This window comes from Salvelinus alpinus, chromosome 22, assembly GCF_045679555.1.
Source record: "Salvelinus alpinus chromosome 22, SLU_Salpinus.1, whole genome shotgun sequence".
NCBI classification, from domain to species: Eukaryota; Metazoa; Chordata; class Actinopteri; order Salmoniformes; family Salmonidae; genus Salvelinus; species Salvelinus alpinus.
In genome coordinates, this window is record NC_092107.1 from 23,292,393 (window position 1) to 23,308,423 (window position 16,031).

Below are 16,031 nucleotides of genomic sequence, written 5' to 3' on the forward strand. Positions count from 1 at the left end.
TTGTCAAGGGCACAAAAGGCACCTGAGATTCTGATACAAGCATTTTTTGGGAGAGAACGGAAGAAAAAAAATTATCAGCCCAACACACCCGAGTCACACACAAACACACACGCACGCTGAGGGTTTGGAAGTACAGGATCAGCCACAGTGCAGCGTCCCTGGAGCAGTTGGTTAAGGGCCTTGCTCAAGGGCAAAATGGCAGGAGATTGTAACGCCTGCAAGCCGGCTCCATGAGATTTTTGCATTCGGACCACCAGCCTAGAGTTTCTAAGCTCCATGCCGGCTCTAACGGAACATGACAAACACTGACAAAATGAAGAACCAGCATCATTAGATTATGATATGAATGTGGCACTGCCACCACTGAATATTTATCAAATAGAGGGCTATTGATCACAAAACACTTGGTTAATCATTGGTCATATGCGTGAAACTGAAAGCGCGAACCACTGCTTTTAACCAGGGCAAGGTGACCGGAAGCATGACCGAATACAAACAGTGTAGCTATTCTCTCCGCAAGGCAATCAAACAGGCTAAGTCTCAGTACAGAGACAAAATCGAGTCGCAATTCAACAGCTCAGACACAAGAGGTATGTGGCAGGGTCTACAGTCAATCACGGATTACAAAAAGAAAACCAGCCCCGTCGCGGACCAGGATGTCTTGCTCCCAGACAGGCTAAACAACTTTTTTGCCCGCTTTGAGGACAATACAGTGCCACTGACACGGCCCCCTACCAAAACCTGCGGGCTCTCCTTCACTGCAGCCGAGGTGAGTAAAACATTTAAACGTGTTAACCCTCGCAAGGCTGCAGGCCCAGACGGCATTCCCAGCCGCGTCCTCAGAGCATGCGCAGACCAGCTGGCTGGTGTGTTTACGGACATATTCAATCAATCCTTATCCCAGTCTGCTGTTCCCACATGCTTCAAGAGGGCCACCATTGTTCCTGTTCCCAAGAAAGCTAAGGTAACTGAGCTAAACGACTACCGCCCCGTAGCACTCACTTCCGTCATCATGAAGTGCTTTGAGAGACTAGTCAAGGACCATATCACCTCCACCCTACCGGACACCCTAGACCCACTCCAATTTGCTTACCGACCCAATAGGTCCACAGACGACGCAATCGCAACCACACTGCACACTGCCCTAACCCATCTGGACAAGAGGAATACCCATGTGAGAATGCTGTTCATCGATTACAGCTCAGTATTTAACACCATAGTACCCTCCAAACTCGTCATCAAGCTCGAGACCCTGGGTCTCGACCCCGCCCTGTGCAACTGGGTCCTGGACTTCCTGACGGGCCGCCCCCAGGTGGTGAGGGTAGGTAACAACATCTCCACCCCGCTGATCCTCAACACTGGGGCCCCACAAGGGTGCGTTCTGAGCCCTCTCCTGTACTCCCTGTTCACCCACGACTGCGTGGCCATGCACGCCTCCAACTCAATCATCAAGTTTGCGGATGACACTACAGTGGTAGGCTTGATTACCAACAACGACGAGACGGCCTACAGGGAGGAGGTGAGGGCCCTCGGAGTGTGGTGTCAGGAAAATAACCTCACACTCAACGTCAACAAAACAAAGGAGATGATTGTGGACTTCAGGAAACAGCAGAGGGAGCACCCCCCTATCCACATCGACGGGTCAGTAGTGGAGAAGGTGGAAAGTTTTAAGTTCCTCGGTGTACACATCACGGACAAACTGAATTGGTCCACCCACACAGACAGCGTTGTGAAGAAGGCGCAGCAGCGCCTCTTCAACCTCAGGAGGCTGAAGAAATTCGGCTTGTCACCAAAAGCACTCACAAACTTCTACAGATGCACAATCGAGAGCATCCTGTCGGGCTGTATCACCGCCTGGTACGGCAACTGCTCCGCCCACAACCGTAAGGCTCTCCAGAGGGTAGTGAGGTCTGCAGAACGCATCACCAGGGGCAAACTACCTGCCCTCCAGGACACCTACACCACCCGATGTCACAGGAAGGCCATAAAGATCATCAAGGACAACAACCACCCAAGCCACTGCCTGTTCACCCCGCTATCATCCAGAAGGCGAGGTCAGTACAGGTCCATCAAAGCAGGGACCGAGAGACTGAAAAACAGCTTCTATCTCAAGGCCATCAGACTGTTAAACAGCCACCACTAACATTTAGCGGCCGCTGCCAACATACTGACTCAACTCCAGCCACTTTAAAAATGGGAATTGATGGAAATTATGTAAAAATGTACCACTAGCCACTTTAAACAATGCCACTTAATACAATGTTTACATACCCTACATTACCCATCTCATATGTATATACTGTACTCTATATCATCTACTGCATCTTGCCATCTTTATGTAATACATGTACCACTAGCCACTTTAAACTATGCCACTTTATGTTTACATACCCTACAGTACTCATCTCATATGTATATACCGTACTCTATACCATCTACTGCATCTGCCATGCCGTTCTGTACCACCACTCATTCATATATCTTTATGTACATATTCTTTATCCCTTTACACTTGTGTGTGTGTGTAAGGTAGTAGTTGTGGAATTGTTAGGTTAGATTACTGTTGGTTATTACTGCATTGTCGGAACTAGAAGCACAAGCATTTCGCTACACTCGCATTAACATCTGCTAACCATGTGTATGTGACTAATAAAATTTGATTTGATTTGATTTGATTACAGCCTTCTCGATCCTCACTAGGAAGTTATATATAAATCAATATAAACCCCCCTTTTTTAGGCCAGTGGACCAATTTTACAGAAAAATGTACTATTTGGAACTCTTTCAGTTGGGGTCTCCACTTAGTATTGAGAGTTAGAATAACCAAATACACAAGGTGCAATTTCGAAATGTGGTTGTGCATCAGCAGTCACTCAATTAGCCCATGTCAGCAAAAAAAAAATGAGATCGGTAAATAAGTAGCGGCTAACTATCTAAACTTGTAAGTATGGTCGAATTACTGACCGAGTGGGGGGCACATATTAAAAACTGCAAACATTCTACACATTGGCAAAATGTGTAGAATTGCAGGAAATTTGCTGCCCCATGGCAAAATTTGCAGAATTGCAGAAAATTACATTTAAAACATGATTTTTTTTTCTCTTAGATTTCACAAGGGGGGCTGCTAAAATGTTTTGCTGTTAAGGTTGGGAGGTATTGACGTGCAGACAAACGCGCCACTGCGGCAACCCGTGATGAGTTGCGTTTTTTTTTTGTCCCCCACCACCATCAAAGTTGCCCGTCCCTGGTCGAAATCAATCTAGCCCACTTAAATACAATAGAACCTTTTAAGATGATGAATAACAAATCAAAAAAACATTCCTCTGAGTTTTGAATGCCTCTTCTGGAGCCTGAATGCTGAAAATGCGCATGCGCTGAGATGCTTCAAATGCGAATTTTCCTCCAGCTCAGTTGCTGCGGTACTGTAGCCGTGTGGAGAGGGTAACTTGAAGAGACTAGGCTGTATTGGCTCGGAAATAACACTCCATTTTTTTATTTTATAAAACAGGCAATCCATCGTTTATAGAGCTTTTGGGCATTATAACATTCTTACCATCTACGGTCATCATTTTGAACAACCCAAAGCCAACCATGTCGACCAAGGAGGAGACACCCGCCGCTGACGGAGACAAGCCGCAGACGTCCTCCTGGAAAGATTCTATCTACAACCCACGAACAGGAGAGTTTATTGGCCGAACCGCTAAAAGCTGGGGTAAGAAACCGGTTTGGGACACGATCAGATCGGGTTTGCATATTAAAACAATGATATATTGATGTGACAATTCAGAGTCATAGTACAAAGTCTCATTGATTGGCTTTAATCAGTTACCAATATGAATGCAGCCTGGGCTACAAATTTTCACGTACATTTTAATCATTCAATAGCCTTGTGTTTTTTAGACTGGGCCTACATAACGGAAACGTTTGTTCATCATGATTTGCACCCCAATAATATCAACAGCCAATCAAAGCTGATCAAACGGTATCGGATGTGTTCTTCCCCTCTGTTGGCACCTTTTCCCCCCATTTATAACATTATATACTTACGGTCAATGATCTACTGAATTTATTTTAATCAACTGCGATGGTTATAGCCTAGAATAGATTGTTGACATATGTCCCCGCAATTAAAATAGGCAATTGGAATTAAAATTGTAAACCATGGATATTCATAATTTCTCTCTCAATATTTTCACAGATTCCTCGAAATAGGCTTTTTTTTTCAGGGGATTGCGAGTTATTAGCTATTAGGTCACTAGTGTAGCGGGGGAAATTAACATTTTAAACCGATTTGTCATTAAGAAAATCATGACGGAGCCCAACAGGCCGAATCGAGGCTGCTTTAAGGCTAATGTATCGAAATTAATTGCAATGGGATTAACAAACTGGGATTACAGTATACTAGATTTATGCTAATAATAATCGGCTTTACCAACATTTCCCCAATTTCGTCCCTCTAACCAGTGCAATTAAACTGTTCTTAGAATAACCTATAAAGCACGTTGTATCGTCTCGAGAAGCAGTCTTGCACGAGGCTGGCGAGGGTTATGGGGCATGCATACAGAGTTTCCCCTGTCATATCGCCCTTATTTTATTAATGTCATTTTTAAAATCCATATTCATGCAAGCACGCGATTAGGTTTATTTGAAATTATGTTGCCAAAAATGTCGATAGATTACAGTTACAGTGATACTTTGTTTCCGCAATACAGTGACGCTATTTCTCGGCCGTTACTCGTATGCCGTCCGTCATTCTATAAGACATTACATTTAAATGTAACATTATTATCATCTTTCATAGAGTTCTACATCCCATTCTCCTTAAATTCCAATGACTTAAAACGGGATTGGGAAATTGGTTGGTCAAATTTGCATAGGGCCTACAATAAATGTATACAATAGGTTTATACTAGGGTACAAAATGCATTGACTTTAATATGCATGTTGAAAAAACAATTTCTAACCCAATTTTCTATAGTTCTAGAACTCCTCCCATAGTTGCCAAGCTACTGTCTGTGGGAATAGTTTAGGCCTACCAGTGTGTGTTTGTGTTCTGTTATGGGAATACAGGCTCATTAATTGACAGTCCTAGCCCAGATCACAAATTCTGCTGTCATGTTCTAACTGTCTTTAGAACAATGATGTTACTATCAAGCTCTTTCTCTGTCGCTGTCTCTCGCTCTCTATCAAGGTCAAATCAGTTCTCTCTCATATTGCACAGCAAGCGTATTGTCAATGAAAAATCTGATTTTATTTTTCTCTCTCTCTCCACCGGTCTTGTGTTGCAGGGAGCATAAATCAGTTTTAGATTTGAAATGTTGGGCCCTGAAATGCAGGCCTGCCATAGCTCGGTTTTAGAGCAGAAAATTGTGTGCGCATGTGTTGGTGGGCGTCTTGCGTGATTGTAATAGTGCAAGTTAACTTGCAGCATTGTGCTTCTTTGAATACTTCTCAACACATGGGCTTGAATATGGTTTATGCTCCAGTAGGCTACAGACATGGAATAATGGTAGGCTTACTGATGTTGTGGGGGGGGGGGGGGGGGGGTAGAGATGGGCAACTCCCATGGTCTTCTAACAGGTGTCTGGCAATTAGGAACAGGAGCAATGACACTAGGCTTCAGTCAACACCTGACATCCAGGACTTCTATAACAGAGGAAGTCCCCAAAAATGGTCAAATACTCCAGCCATCCAAGCCGTAGACTGTACTCTCTGCCACCACACGGCAAGCGGAATCAGTGCATCAAGTCTGGAACCAACAGGACCCTGAACAGCTTCTACACCCAAGCCATAAGACTGCTAAACAAGGCTGCTATATAGCTAATCAAATGGCTACCCAGTATGATCCTTTTTTTTGCGCTCAGTCTCTTGCACTGACTATGCACACACACTGGACTCTACCCACCCACTCACACATAGTTACACTGACACTCCAGCACACACAGACATACGCACACACACATACGCTACATATGCACACGCATGCATACTGACACCACACACCACAAATGCTGTTGCTAATGTCGTATCTATCCTGTTGCCTAGTCACTCTACCTATATGTACATACAGTTGAAGTCGGAAGTTTACATACACTTAGGTTGGAGTCATTAAAACTCGTTTTTCAACCACCTCACAAATTTATTGTTAACAAACTATAGTTTTGGCAAGTCAGTTAGGACATCTACTTTGTGCATGACACAAGTAATTTTTTCAACAATTGTTTAGACAGATTATTTCATTATTAACTCACTGTATCACAATTACAGTGGGACAGAAGTTTACATACACTAAGTTGACTGTGCCTTCAAACAGCTTGGAAAAATCCAGAAAATTATGTCATGGCTTTAGAAGCTTCTGATAGGCTAATTTACATTATTTGAGTCAATTGGAGGTGTACCTGTGGATGTATTTCAAGGCCTACCTTCAAACTCAGTGCCTCTTTGCTTGACACCATGGGACAATCAAAAGAAACCAGCCAAGACCTCAGAAAATTAATTGTAGACCCCCACAAGTCTGGTTCAACCTTGGGAGCAATTTCCAAACGCCTGAAGGTACCACGTTCATCTGTACAAACAATAGTACGCAAGTATAAACACCATGGGACCCCGCAGCCATCATACCGCTCAAGAAGGAAACGCGTTCTGTCTCCTAGAGATGAACGTACTTTGGTGCGAAAAGTGCAAATCAATCCCAGAACAATAGCAAAGGACCTTGTGAAGATGCTGGAGGAAACCGGTACGAAATTATCTATATCCACAGTAAAACGAGTCCTACATCGACATAACCTGAAAGGCCGCTCAGCAGAAGAAGCCACTGCTCCAAAACCACCATTACAAAAACCAGACTACGGTTTGCAACTGCACATGGGGACAAAGATTGTACTTTTTGGAGAAATGTCCTCTGGTCTGATGAAACAAAAATAGAACTGTTTGGCCATAATGATCATCGTTATGTTTGGAGGAGAAAGGGGGAGGCTTGCAAGCCGAATAACACCATCCCAACCGTGAAGCACGGGGGTGGCGTCATGTTGTGGGGGTGCTTTGCTGCAGGAGGGACAGGTGTGCTTCACAAAATAGATGGCATCATGAGACAGGAAAATTATGTGGATATAATGAAGCAACATCTCAAGGAAGTTGAAGCAACATCTCAAGGAAGTTAAAGCTTGGTCGCAAATGGGTCTTCCAAATGGACAATGACCCCAAGCGTACTTCCAAAGTTGTGGCAAAATGGCTTAAGGACAACAAAGTCAAGGTATTGCAGTGGCCTTCACAAAGCCCTGACCTCAATCCCATAGAACATTTGTGGGCAGAACTGAAAAAGCATGTGCGAACAAGGAGCCCTACAAACCTGACTCAGTTACATCAGCTCTGTCAGGAGGAATGGACCAAAATTCACCCAACTTATTGTGTGAAGCATGTGGAAGGCTACCCAAAATGTTTGACCCAAGTTAAACAATTTAAAGGCAATGCTACCAAATACTAATTGAGTGTATGTAAACTTCTGACCCACTGGGAATGTGATGAAATAAATAAAAGCTGAAATAAATCATTCTTTCTACTATTATTCTGACATTTCACATTCTTAAAATAAAGTAGTGATCTAACTGACCTAAGACGGGGCATTTTTACTAGGATTAAATGTCAGGAATTGTGAAAAACAGAGTTTAAATGTATTTGGCTAAGGTGTATGCAAACTTCCGACTTCAACTGTAACTACCTCAATTACCTCGTACCCCTTGCACATTGACTCTGCACTGTTACTCCCTGTATATAGCCATCCCACTGTGCACAGACGCCAATTCAACATCTATTCCATATTGGTTCAATGTAATTTCATTGAAATTATGTGGAAAAAAACGTTGATTCAACCTGTGCGTTCCCAGTCGAACACACTGGTTAATCACTGTGTAATTATTTTTTGTCACTATTTCCCTTCAAAAATATACTCTGCATTGTTGGAAAAGGACTTGTAAGCAAGCATTTCACTGTTTGTCTACACCTGTTGTTTACAAAGCATGTGACAAATAAAAATGATTTTTATTTGAACATGACAAATGGATGGAGAGGAACCGTGCAGAAGTTTTCGCAACTTTGTTCCTGAAGACCTTGATAGTCAATGCTCATTAATCAGGCTGAAAATAGCTAAACAGTTGTATGTGCAATGACACCAATACTCACTCACACAGCTGAGGCCGGCAGAGATAGAGTTAAAGGCCCAACCAAAGCAAAAGGCCAATGATGCAGACACTCTCTGTTACTACATGTGCCTAGTGAATGTGTGCGTCATGACTGGTAAAAACAATGACACATGCTTCTACAGTAGAGTTTATCAGAATCTAAAGGAATAAGACCCATGTAGTGCTAATAGTTCATTCTCATCCCTTTTTTTTATGCCAATAGTGACCTCTTTGAGGAATTTCACCCTGGGAAAATCTGGGCTTGGTTTCATCATGTCTGAAGCATTTCTAGGACAGTGAGATGTGTTTCACACGCAATTAACGTGTAGCAAGGCAGGTCAGGGCTTCGCACGCTGAATGATGCACCCTATGGCGGCTTCCAGTGTATTGATGGGGCGGGGGTTGAGATCTAAAAACACATGTAGTCCTGCTTCATGGCATTTCGCAAAGGCTCTATGTTATACTGATCATTGTTGTGGGTGTAGATATGGTTGTCCTTGTTCAATAGAGCCATTGGACTTCTTTCAGCAATGTTCCTATTGGCGGATTCATTGCTAAATATACAAGCGGACCATTTTTTTCCCGGTCTCTGCAAGACTACAACTTGTGTTGTGCAGTACTTTGTGCTCCAGCCCCCGTCACTCCCCCAAGGCGGGTTTCATTTAAATGGAGGCGGACACGAACAACAATCCTTTGGGCAAAAACTGAATGAGCTCACCAAGACACAATGGCTTCAAGTGATTCCTCTCGTCAACATGAATTTCGACGATGGAGCTATCTATTAGCTACATGGTGACGTTCAAGCATACATGTTTCAATCGGAAGATGGCGAAGAGGATTCGAATCAAAGAGTTGGATTGAGCTAATATTAGAAGCTCAGCTAAAGCCGATGCCAGCACCTAGAGGGCAGATGACAAATGCGGTGCTTAGCTAAGTAAGTTATTTTTCCTGCAAGCCACCTAGCTAACTTTTAGTTTATCTACTGAAACCCTTATTGCATATTGCTGGCTAACCTACTACTGCGTTACAGTGGGGAGAAACCAAATAATTAGCTATGCAGCAAGCTAGCCAAACATCTACCGGTAGCCATATCTAAGACTAAAAATAGTTATGTTGTATCTCGATTGTAAAATCTCTTCTCTTTTTAGTCATAAATATGGCCAGCCACTTAAAGCTAGGTTTACCAACAAGCATAAGCACATGACTGGAGTTAGCAGATGTCAGGCTAACTAGCTAGCCAACTTGTTATGCGACACGCCTCACAATTGTAACTCTTTAGCAAATGTGTGGCATCAGCAACTGTAACTAATTTACTAGCTAGCTATGTAACGTAATTGACGAGGGTTGTCATTGGTTATGATTATGACAATGGATGCATTAAAATCACAAAATTATAGGCACGACGCAAGATAGCATTCCCAACAGATGTAAATAACAAGTATTGCATATCCAGCTAGCTAGCTAAGTTTACTAGCAAACAGTGAGGAGAAAACAATAATACAATAACTTACTGTTGTAAAACTGAATCTGGTTTCACTATGAACATATTTGCCTAAGCATGCCTGATAGACATGACTGTAGGTAGATACTGTCTGCCTACCTAACTAGGCTCATTTGTACGGCCTCGTCCCTGTGCAAAGGTTGAGGGTTATGCCCTAATTATTTATATTCGGCAAGATATTGTTGCAAATGTAATCTCTGTGCCTGTGCACATGTTCAACTGTTGTTCAAACTGTACAATGGAGTATAATTTTGTTTGTTTTTTGTCTTGCAGACAATACCGTATGGTGCCTGGGCATCTTCCTGGAGTGGATTCTAGATATAGAAACATAATTCCTTTGTCTGCATGTGTCATTGTAGCAAAACTGTATCCCGTGAACTGTATCCCTCTCGAGGGATTAGACATTATGCTCAATTTCAAGCAGATGACTCATGAGGAGCTGAATGGCAGTTTGAGCATGATCCTTCTCCCACATCTTTACAAGTATTCCCTGAACTTACTGTATGTTTCTTTTGAATGGAAATTTCATCCTGACCACCTCTCCCATCTGCTGATCACCAGTTCTGTTAGCTACAGATTGTTAAATAATGTGATTTAACCAAAGATTTTTGGAATCTATTACTGGGAGTTACAGGATAGGTACTGTTTGGTGTGGCAGAGAATTTTCGAACAACCTTAGCAATTCCGTCTTCATCCTCGATTTGGGGGATAAAGGAGTTTCACAAAATGTCATTGTCCGGTTGCAGTGGGTCAGGTTGAATTTAGAAAATGCTCTGTTATGAAAATACTTCTTTGCTCCATGAAGTAATTCAACAATATGTGCGCTGCCATCATGTCTTCTCACTCATTGATCGAGACGGGTCTCTGTCACATGACTTGCAGCACTTTTGGGTGGACACCCACCTGTTATGATCAATGAAAGAAGACTTAACATCATCAAGATGTCTGCAGAAATCTGTGGGTAAATCACATTATCTAGTGTAACAATCTGTAGCTACAGTTCTCTGCACTTGTGTGTCTCTACACCTGAGACGCACTCGGGCACACTGAACTGTACTACACTGTTCATAAAAAAGTGTTACTTTTACCATGTAACATTGTTGTTGAATACGCAGTTGTTTTGAGTTAGCATTAAAGAGTGTACATTCCTATATTTTAGACATCCAAAGAACGTTTGTTCATTTGTCAATCTGAATGTCTAGGATCTGTTTGATGCTACAGAGCCATGTACAGTTTATATAAATATCTGAGGGCTGACAAATGGGCTGACAAATGTTGAACATTGATAGAAATTGTCCATATTTATTTTATGGTCGTTCCATATCAGGGCTCTCCAACCCTGTTACTGGAGAGCTACCATGTCATGCAATAAAATGCAAATTAATTACTTACTAAATCATAGAATGTGATTTTCTGGATTTCTGTTTTAGATTCCGTCTCTCACAGTTGAAGTGTACCTATAATAAAAATGACAGACCTCTACATGCTTTGTAAGTAGGAAAACCTGCAAAATTGGCAGTGTATCAAATACTTGTTCTCCCCACTGTATATACAGGGGGTACCAGTACCAGATCAATGTGCAGCGGTACAAGGCATTCGAGGTAGATATGTACATGAAGGCAGGGTAAAGTGACTAGGCATTAGGATAGACAATAATAAGCGTGAAATAAAGAACAGTGTAGCAGCACCAAATGAGTCTAAAAGTGTGATTGTGTTGTGTCGGTCTGCGTTTGTGTTATGTGAATGCGTGTAGGTTTTGTGGCAGAGTGTCAATGTACTGTGTGTGAGTGAGTGAAATGTTTGTATATTTAGTCTATTGAGTATGACCTCTGAGGTCATTAAAGATCCCATGGCACTTATCGTAAGAGTAGGGGTGTTAACCCCGGTGTCCTGGCTAAATTCCCAATCTGGCCCTCAACCATCACGGTCACCTAATAATCCCCAGTTTACAATTGGCTCATTCATCCCCCTCCTCTCCCCTGTAACTATTCCCCAGGTCGTTGCTGCAAATGAGAACGTGTTCTCAGTCAACTTACCTGGTAAAATAACGGAAAAATAAAAAATAAATAAAAAATGCATAGGGTCAGTGCAAGATAGAGTCTGTGCAGATAGTTCGGGTACCATTGATTTACTATTTAGCAGTCTGGCTATTTGGCAGTCTTATGACTTGGGGGTGCAAGTATTTCACTACACCTGCAATAACATCTGCTAAATATGTGTATGTGACAAATACAATTTGATTTGATTTAGAAGCTGTGTCGGAGTCTGTTGGTTCGAGAGCCGATGTTCCCGTACCGTTTGCCGGACAGTAGCAGAATTAACAGTCTATGGCTTTGGTGGCTGGAGTCTTTGGCACCGCCTGATACGAAAATTTTGCAACACCCGCAATAACATCTTATAAATATGTGTATGTCACCAATACATTTGATTTGATTTAGTGGTCCTGGATGGCAGGAAGCTCTGCCCTAGTGATGTACTGGGCTGTCCTCACCACCCTCTGTAGAACTTTGCGGTCAAGGGCGGTCAAGGGCGGTGCATTTCCTATACCCAAGCGGTGAGGCAAAGTGTCAAGATGCTCTTGATGGTGCAGCTGTAACTTTTTGACGATCCGAGGGCACATGCCAAATATTTTCAGCCTCCTGAGGGGGAAGAGGCGCTGCCGTGCCCTCTTCACGACTGTGCGGGTGTGTATGGACCATGTCCACACCAAGTCCTTAGGGATGTGGATGCCAAGGGGAGAGAATGAGGGCATCATCCTGGAATGAAACCATCGACCTTAGAATGATTGCCTAGCTGTATTTGACCATTTACCCTTTCAGTAGTGTTATTGTAATCGACACACATCAGCGTCATAAGGTTTACCAATCAGAGATTATTCAGTCTGAACTACTCAAAGTAGTAGTGTCTCATTACTAGGGCTGTGGCGGTCACTAAATTTTGTCAGCTGGTGATTGTCAAGCAAATAACTGTCGGTCTCATGGTAATTAACAAACACATTTAGCATCTCCTGGTTTCCACGCATAGCCTACAAGCCACTGATGCAGACCTTTGAAACATGTACATATTAAATCAATTTAATATAGCCTACACCATCACAATAATACCATTATTTATTTTAGACAGGTCTAAAGAAACATGACATGAGGAAAATGTTGTCTATTTTAGATGTACAGAATAGCATACTCTGAGTTGTCCTTATGTTAGGCCCTAATCTGGCTATGGCTGTGGGCTACCCTAGTTCATTTAGCAAACAAGATTTGCTTGGAATTCCAAAGCAAATCTTTATTTTATAGTTCTCTGCTGCCAGTGACTGGAACGAATTGCAAAAATCGCTGAAGTTGGAGACTTTTATTTCCCTCACCAACTTTAAACATCAACTATCTGAGCAGCTAACCGATCGCTGCAGCTGTACATTGTCCATCTATAAATAGCCCACCCAATCTACCTACCTCACCCCCATACTGTTTTTATTTTATTTACTTTTCTGCTCTTTTGCACACCAGTATCTCTATTTGCACATCATCATCTGCTCATTTATCACTCCAGTGTTAATCTGCTAAATTGTAATTATTCGCTCCTATGGCCTACTTATTGCCTACCTCCTCATGCCTTTTGCACACACTGTATATAGACTTTCTTTTTTCTACTGTGTCATTGACTTGTTTATTGTGTTATTGGCTTGTTTATTGTTTACTCCATGTGTTACTCTGTGTTGTTGTCTGTGTCACACTGCTTTGCTTTATCTTGGCCAGGTCGCAGTTGCAAATTATAACTTTTTCTCAACTAGCCTACCTGGTTAAATAAAGGTGAAATAAAAATATAATGGTAGGCAGGCTGGAGGCAGTATGCATTTTGAAAACATAAACTTATACTGAACCAAAATATAAATGCAACATGCAACAATTTCAAAGATTTTACTGAGTTACATTTCATATAAGGACATCAGTCAAATGAAATAAATTCATTTGGCCCTAATCTATGGATTTAACATGACTGGGCAGGGATGGCCCACCCACTTGGTATAGGCCCACCCACTTGGCAGCCAGGCCCAGCCAATCAGAATGAGTTTTTCCCCACAAAAGGGTTACACGTGGCCTGCGGTTGTGAGGCCGGTTGGACTTAATGCCAAATGCTCTAAAACAACATTGGAAGCAGCTTATGGTAGAGAAATTTACATTAAATTATCTGGCAACAGCTATGGTGGATATTCCTGCAGTCAGCTTGCCTATTGCACGCCGACTTAACACTTGAGACATCTGTGGCATTGTGTTGTGTGACAAAACTGCACATTTTAAAGTGGCCTATTATTGTCCCCAGCACAAGGTGCACCTGTGTAATAATCCGGCTGCATTAACAGCTTCTTGATATGTCACACTTGTCAGGTGGATGGATTATCTTGGCAAAGGAGAAATGCTCACTAACAGGGATGTAAATAAATGCACAACATTTTTGAGAAATAAGCTTTTTGTGCATATGGAACATTTCTGCGATTTTTATTTATTATTCATTTTTAATTTTAATTTAAGCTCATTAAACACGGGACCAACACTTTACAAGTTGCGTTTATATTTTTGTTCGGTGTAATTGTTTGAAACATTAATGTTTTACTACATATTATGAGGCATGTTTACCCTGCTTCAAAGTAGGCTAGCCAAAATACAACCAAACGTGGAGGCAATTATTTTTATAAAGACTTCCATATGCCATTGAAACCAGTAGCGTATTCCACTCATGTTCTATTGGTTTTCAAATAGCCAGCTTTCTTTCATTGTCCAGTAGCCAAAAGGCACAATCCTAGTCATATTAGCAACCCATCTTAGTTGTTGCATCTTTAGATCTCCCCTCTTTCAAAATGTTGAATTTATATTTTCATCTATGTCTCATGAAAATGCTTGCTGTTAGGTGAGCTTTTGACAATGGTGTTTTCCCGCTAATTGCATTATGGAACAAACATTCGCTCATAGCCTAACTAAATTTTGTATATCGCGCTGGTCCGTACAATTTACGTTATTTTAGAGCCCAAAAAACGTAATACTTCCAAATCAACTGTAATATCAATACCATTGTAAAGCACAGTTTCTCCCCTTTCCAACAAAGAAGAACAAGAAGGCAATGAGCTCTGTCAGGTCTTTAAAAAAATGGCAGGTGGGGAAGCGAAACCTATTGCGTGATTGTGAGAAGGAGAGATGTCATGTGTGGAAATTGCTTTTTTCACTCAATCTCTCCAATTTATCACCTTATCGCCTCTAAAATGTAAATAAAACACTATAAAGAGTTTATATAATATGTCATTACATACCTATTTGAAGGTTTGTGTCGAATTTGAATCGGGTTTTTAGGGCGGTGCTAAAGTGATCTTCAGAAGTAAACAGCGGCTTTTGAGAGTCATGATAGCTTGCAGTGATGATGCAAAAAATGACTAGGTATCCCCCCTTACCCTGTCCCTTTCTTTATTTTAAACGGTGAGAGAAGTGCTACACCTGTAAGACAGAATTAGTTGCTTTATGCGTGCTGTACGTTACGCCATAACATGTCACGATGTCATACAGCGTCAGAGGGGTCCGTTTTTTCAACTTTTCTCCAATACTATAGACCCATTATCATGTCAATCAACGCTCGAATAGAAACGCAGTTCACACCCCAAATTTTGATGTCAACACAGTTGCTACAGTCCTATTAGTTTTCTATGCAGCCTCGTTTGAATGTCGCGGTTGCGCACATTTGTACCGAATGGGGTTAGCGTACGTGCCTTGTGTGCATTGCTGCGCTTATGTGAATAAATAGTAGTTAATCAACATTTTAAGCTAAACGTTCTGATCTTTTTCATAAGCCTCATTGCTTTAAAAAAATATATATGTAGCCTAGGCCTACTGGTAGTATGAATTGTCTTTTTTACACAGAATGACAAGCTGACCACTAAAATAGGTCAACTTTTCTACCATTGATAGACCAGGGGTGTCAAACTCATTCCACGAAGGGCCGAGTGTCTGCGGGTTTTTGGTTTTTACTTTCAATTAAGACCTAGACAATCAGGTGAGGGGAGTTCCTTACTAATTAGTTACCTTAATTCATCAATCAAGTACAAGGGTGGAGAGAAAACCCGCAGACACTTGGCCCTCCGCGGAATGAGTTTGACACTTGATATAGACTAGTGATTTTGCTGTTCACTACTCGTCTTGTTGGCTGAGGGAAAACTACATGTGAACAGTTATTCTGAACATCTTCAAATGCGCATTGGAGTTCGGTAAAAAGGATGCACGCAGTTGCATCGCCGATTTGCATGTTCTGTTGAGCCGAATTACCATAATATAAATGTGATTTCTGTCATTCTGAGCACCGTGTGTTATTTACAT

At 41.9% G+C, this 16,031-nt stretch overlaps 1 protein-coding gene across 2 annotated transcripts in view; it reads left to right on the plus strand.

Moving 5' to 3' along the window:
* The first annotated feature begins 3,193 nt into the window (after positions 1 to 3,193).
* Positions 3,194 to 16,031, plus strand: part of LOC139549281 (sodium/potassium-transporting ATPase subunit beta-3-like) — a 38,522-nt gene continuing 25,684 nt past the window's right edge. For both annotated transcript variants that reach the window (XM_071359559.1, XM_071359558.1), the window contains exon 1: positions 3,194 to 3,712. In XM_071359559.1, the coding sequence (XP_071215660.1) occupies positions 3,592 to 3,712 (121 nt within the window). In that variant the 5' untranslated portion in view covers positions 3,194 to 3,591. The remainder of the gene's footprint in view (positions 3,713 to 16,031) is intronic.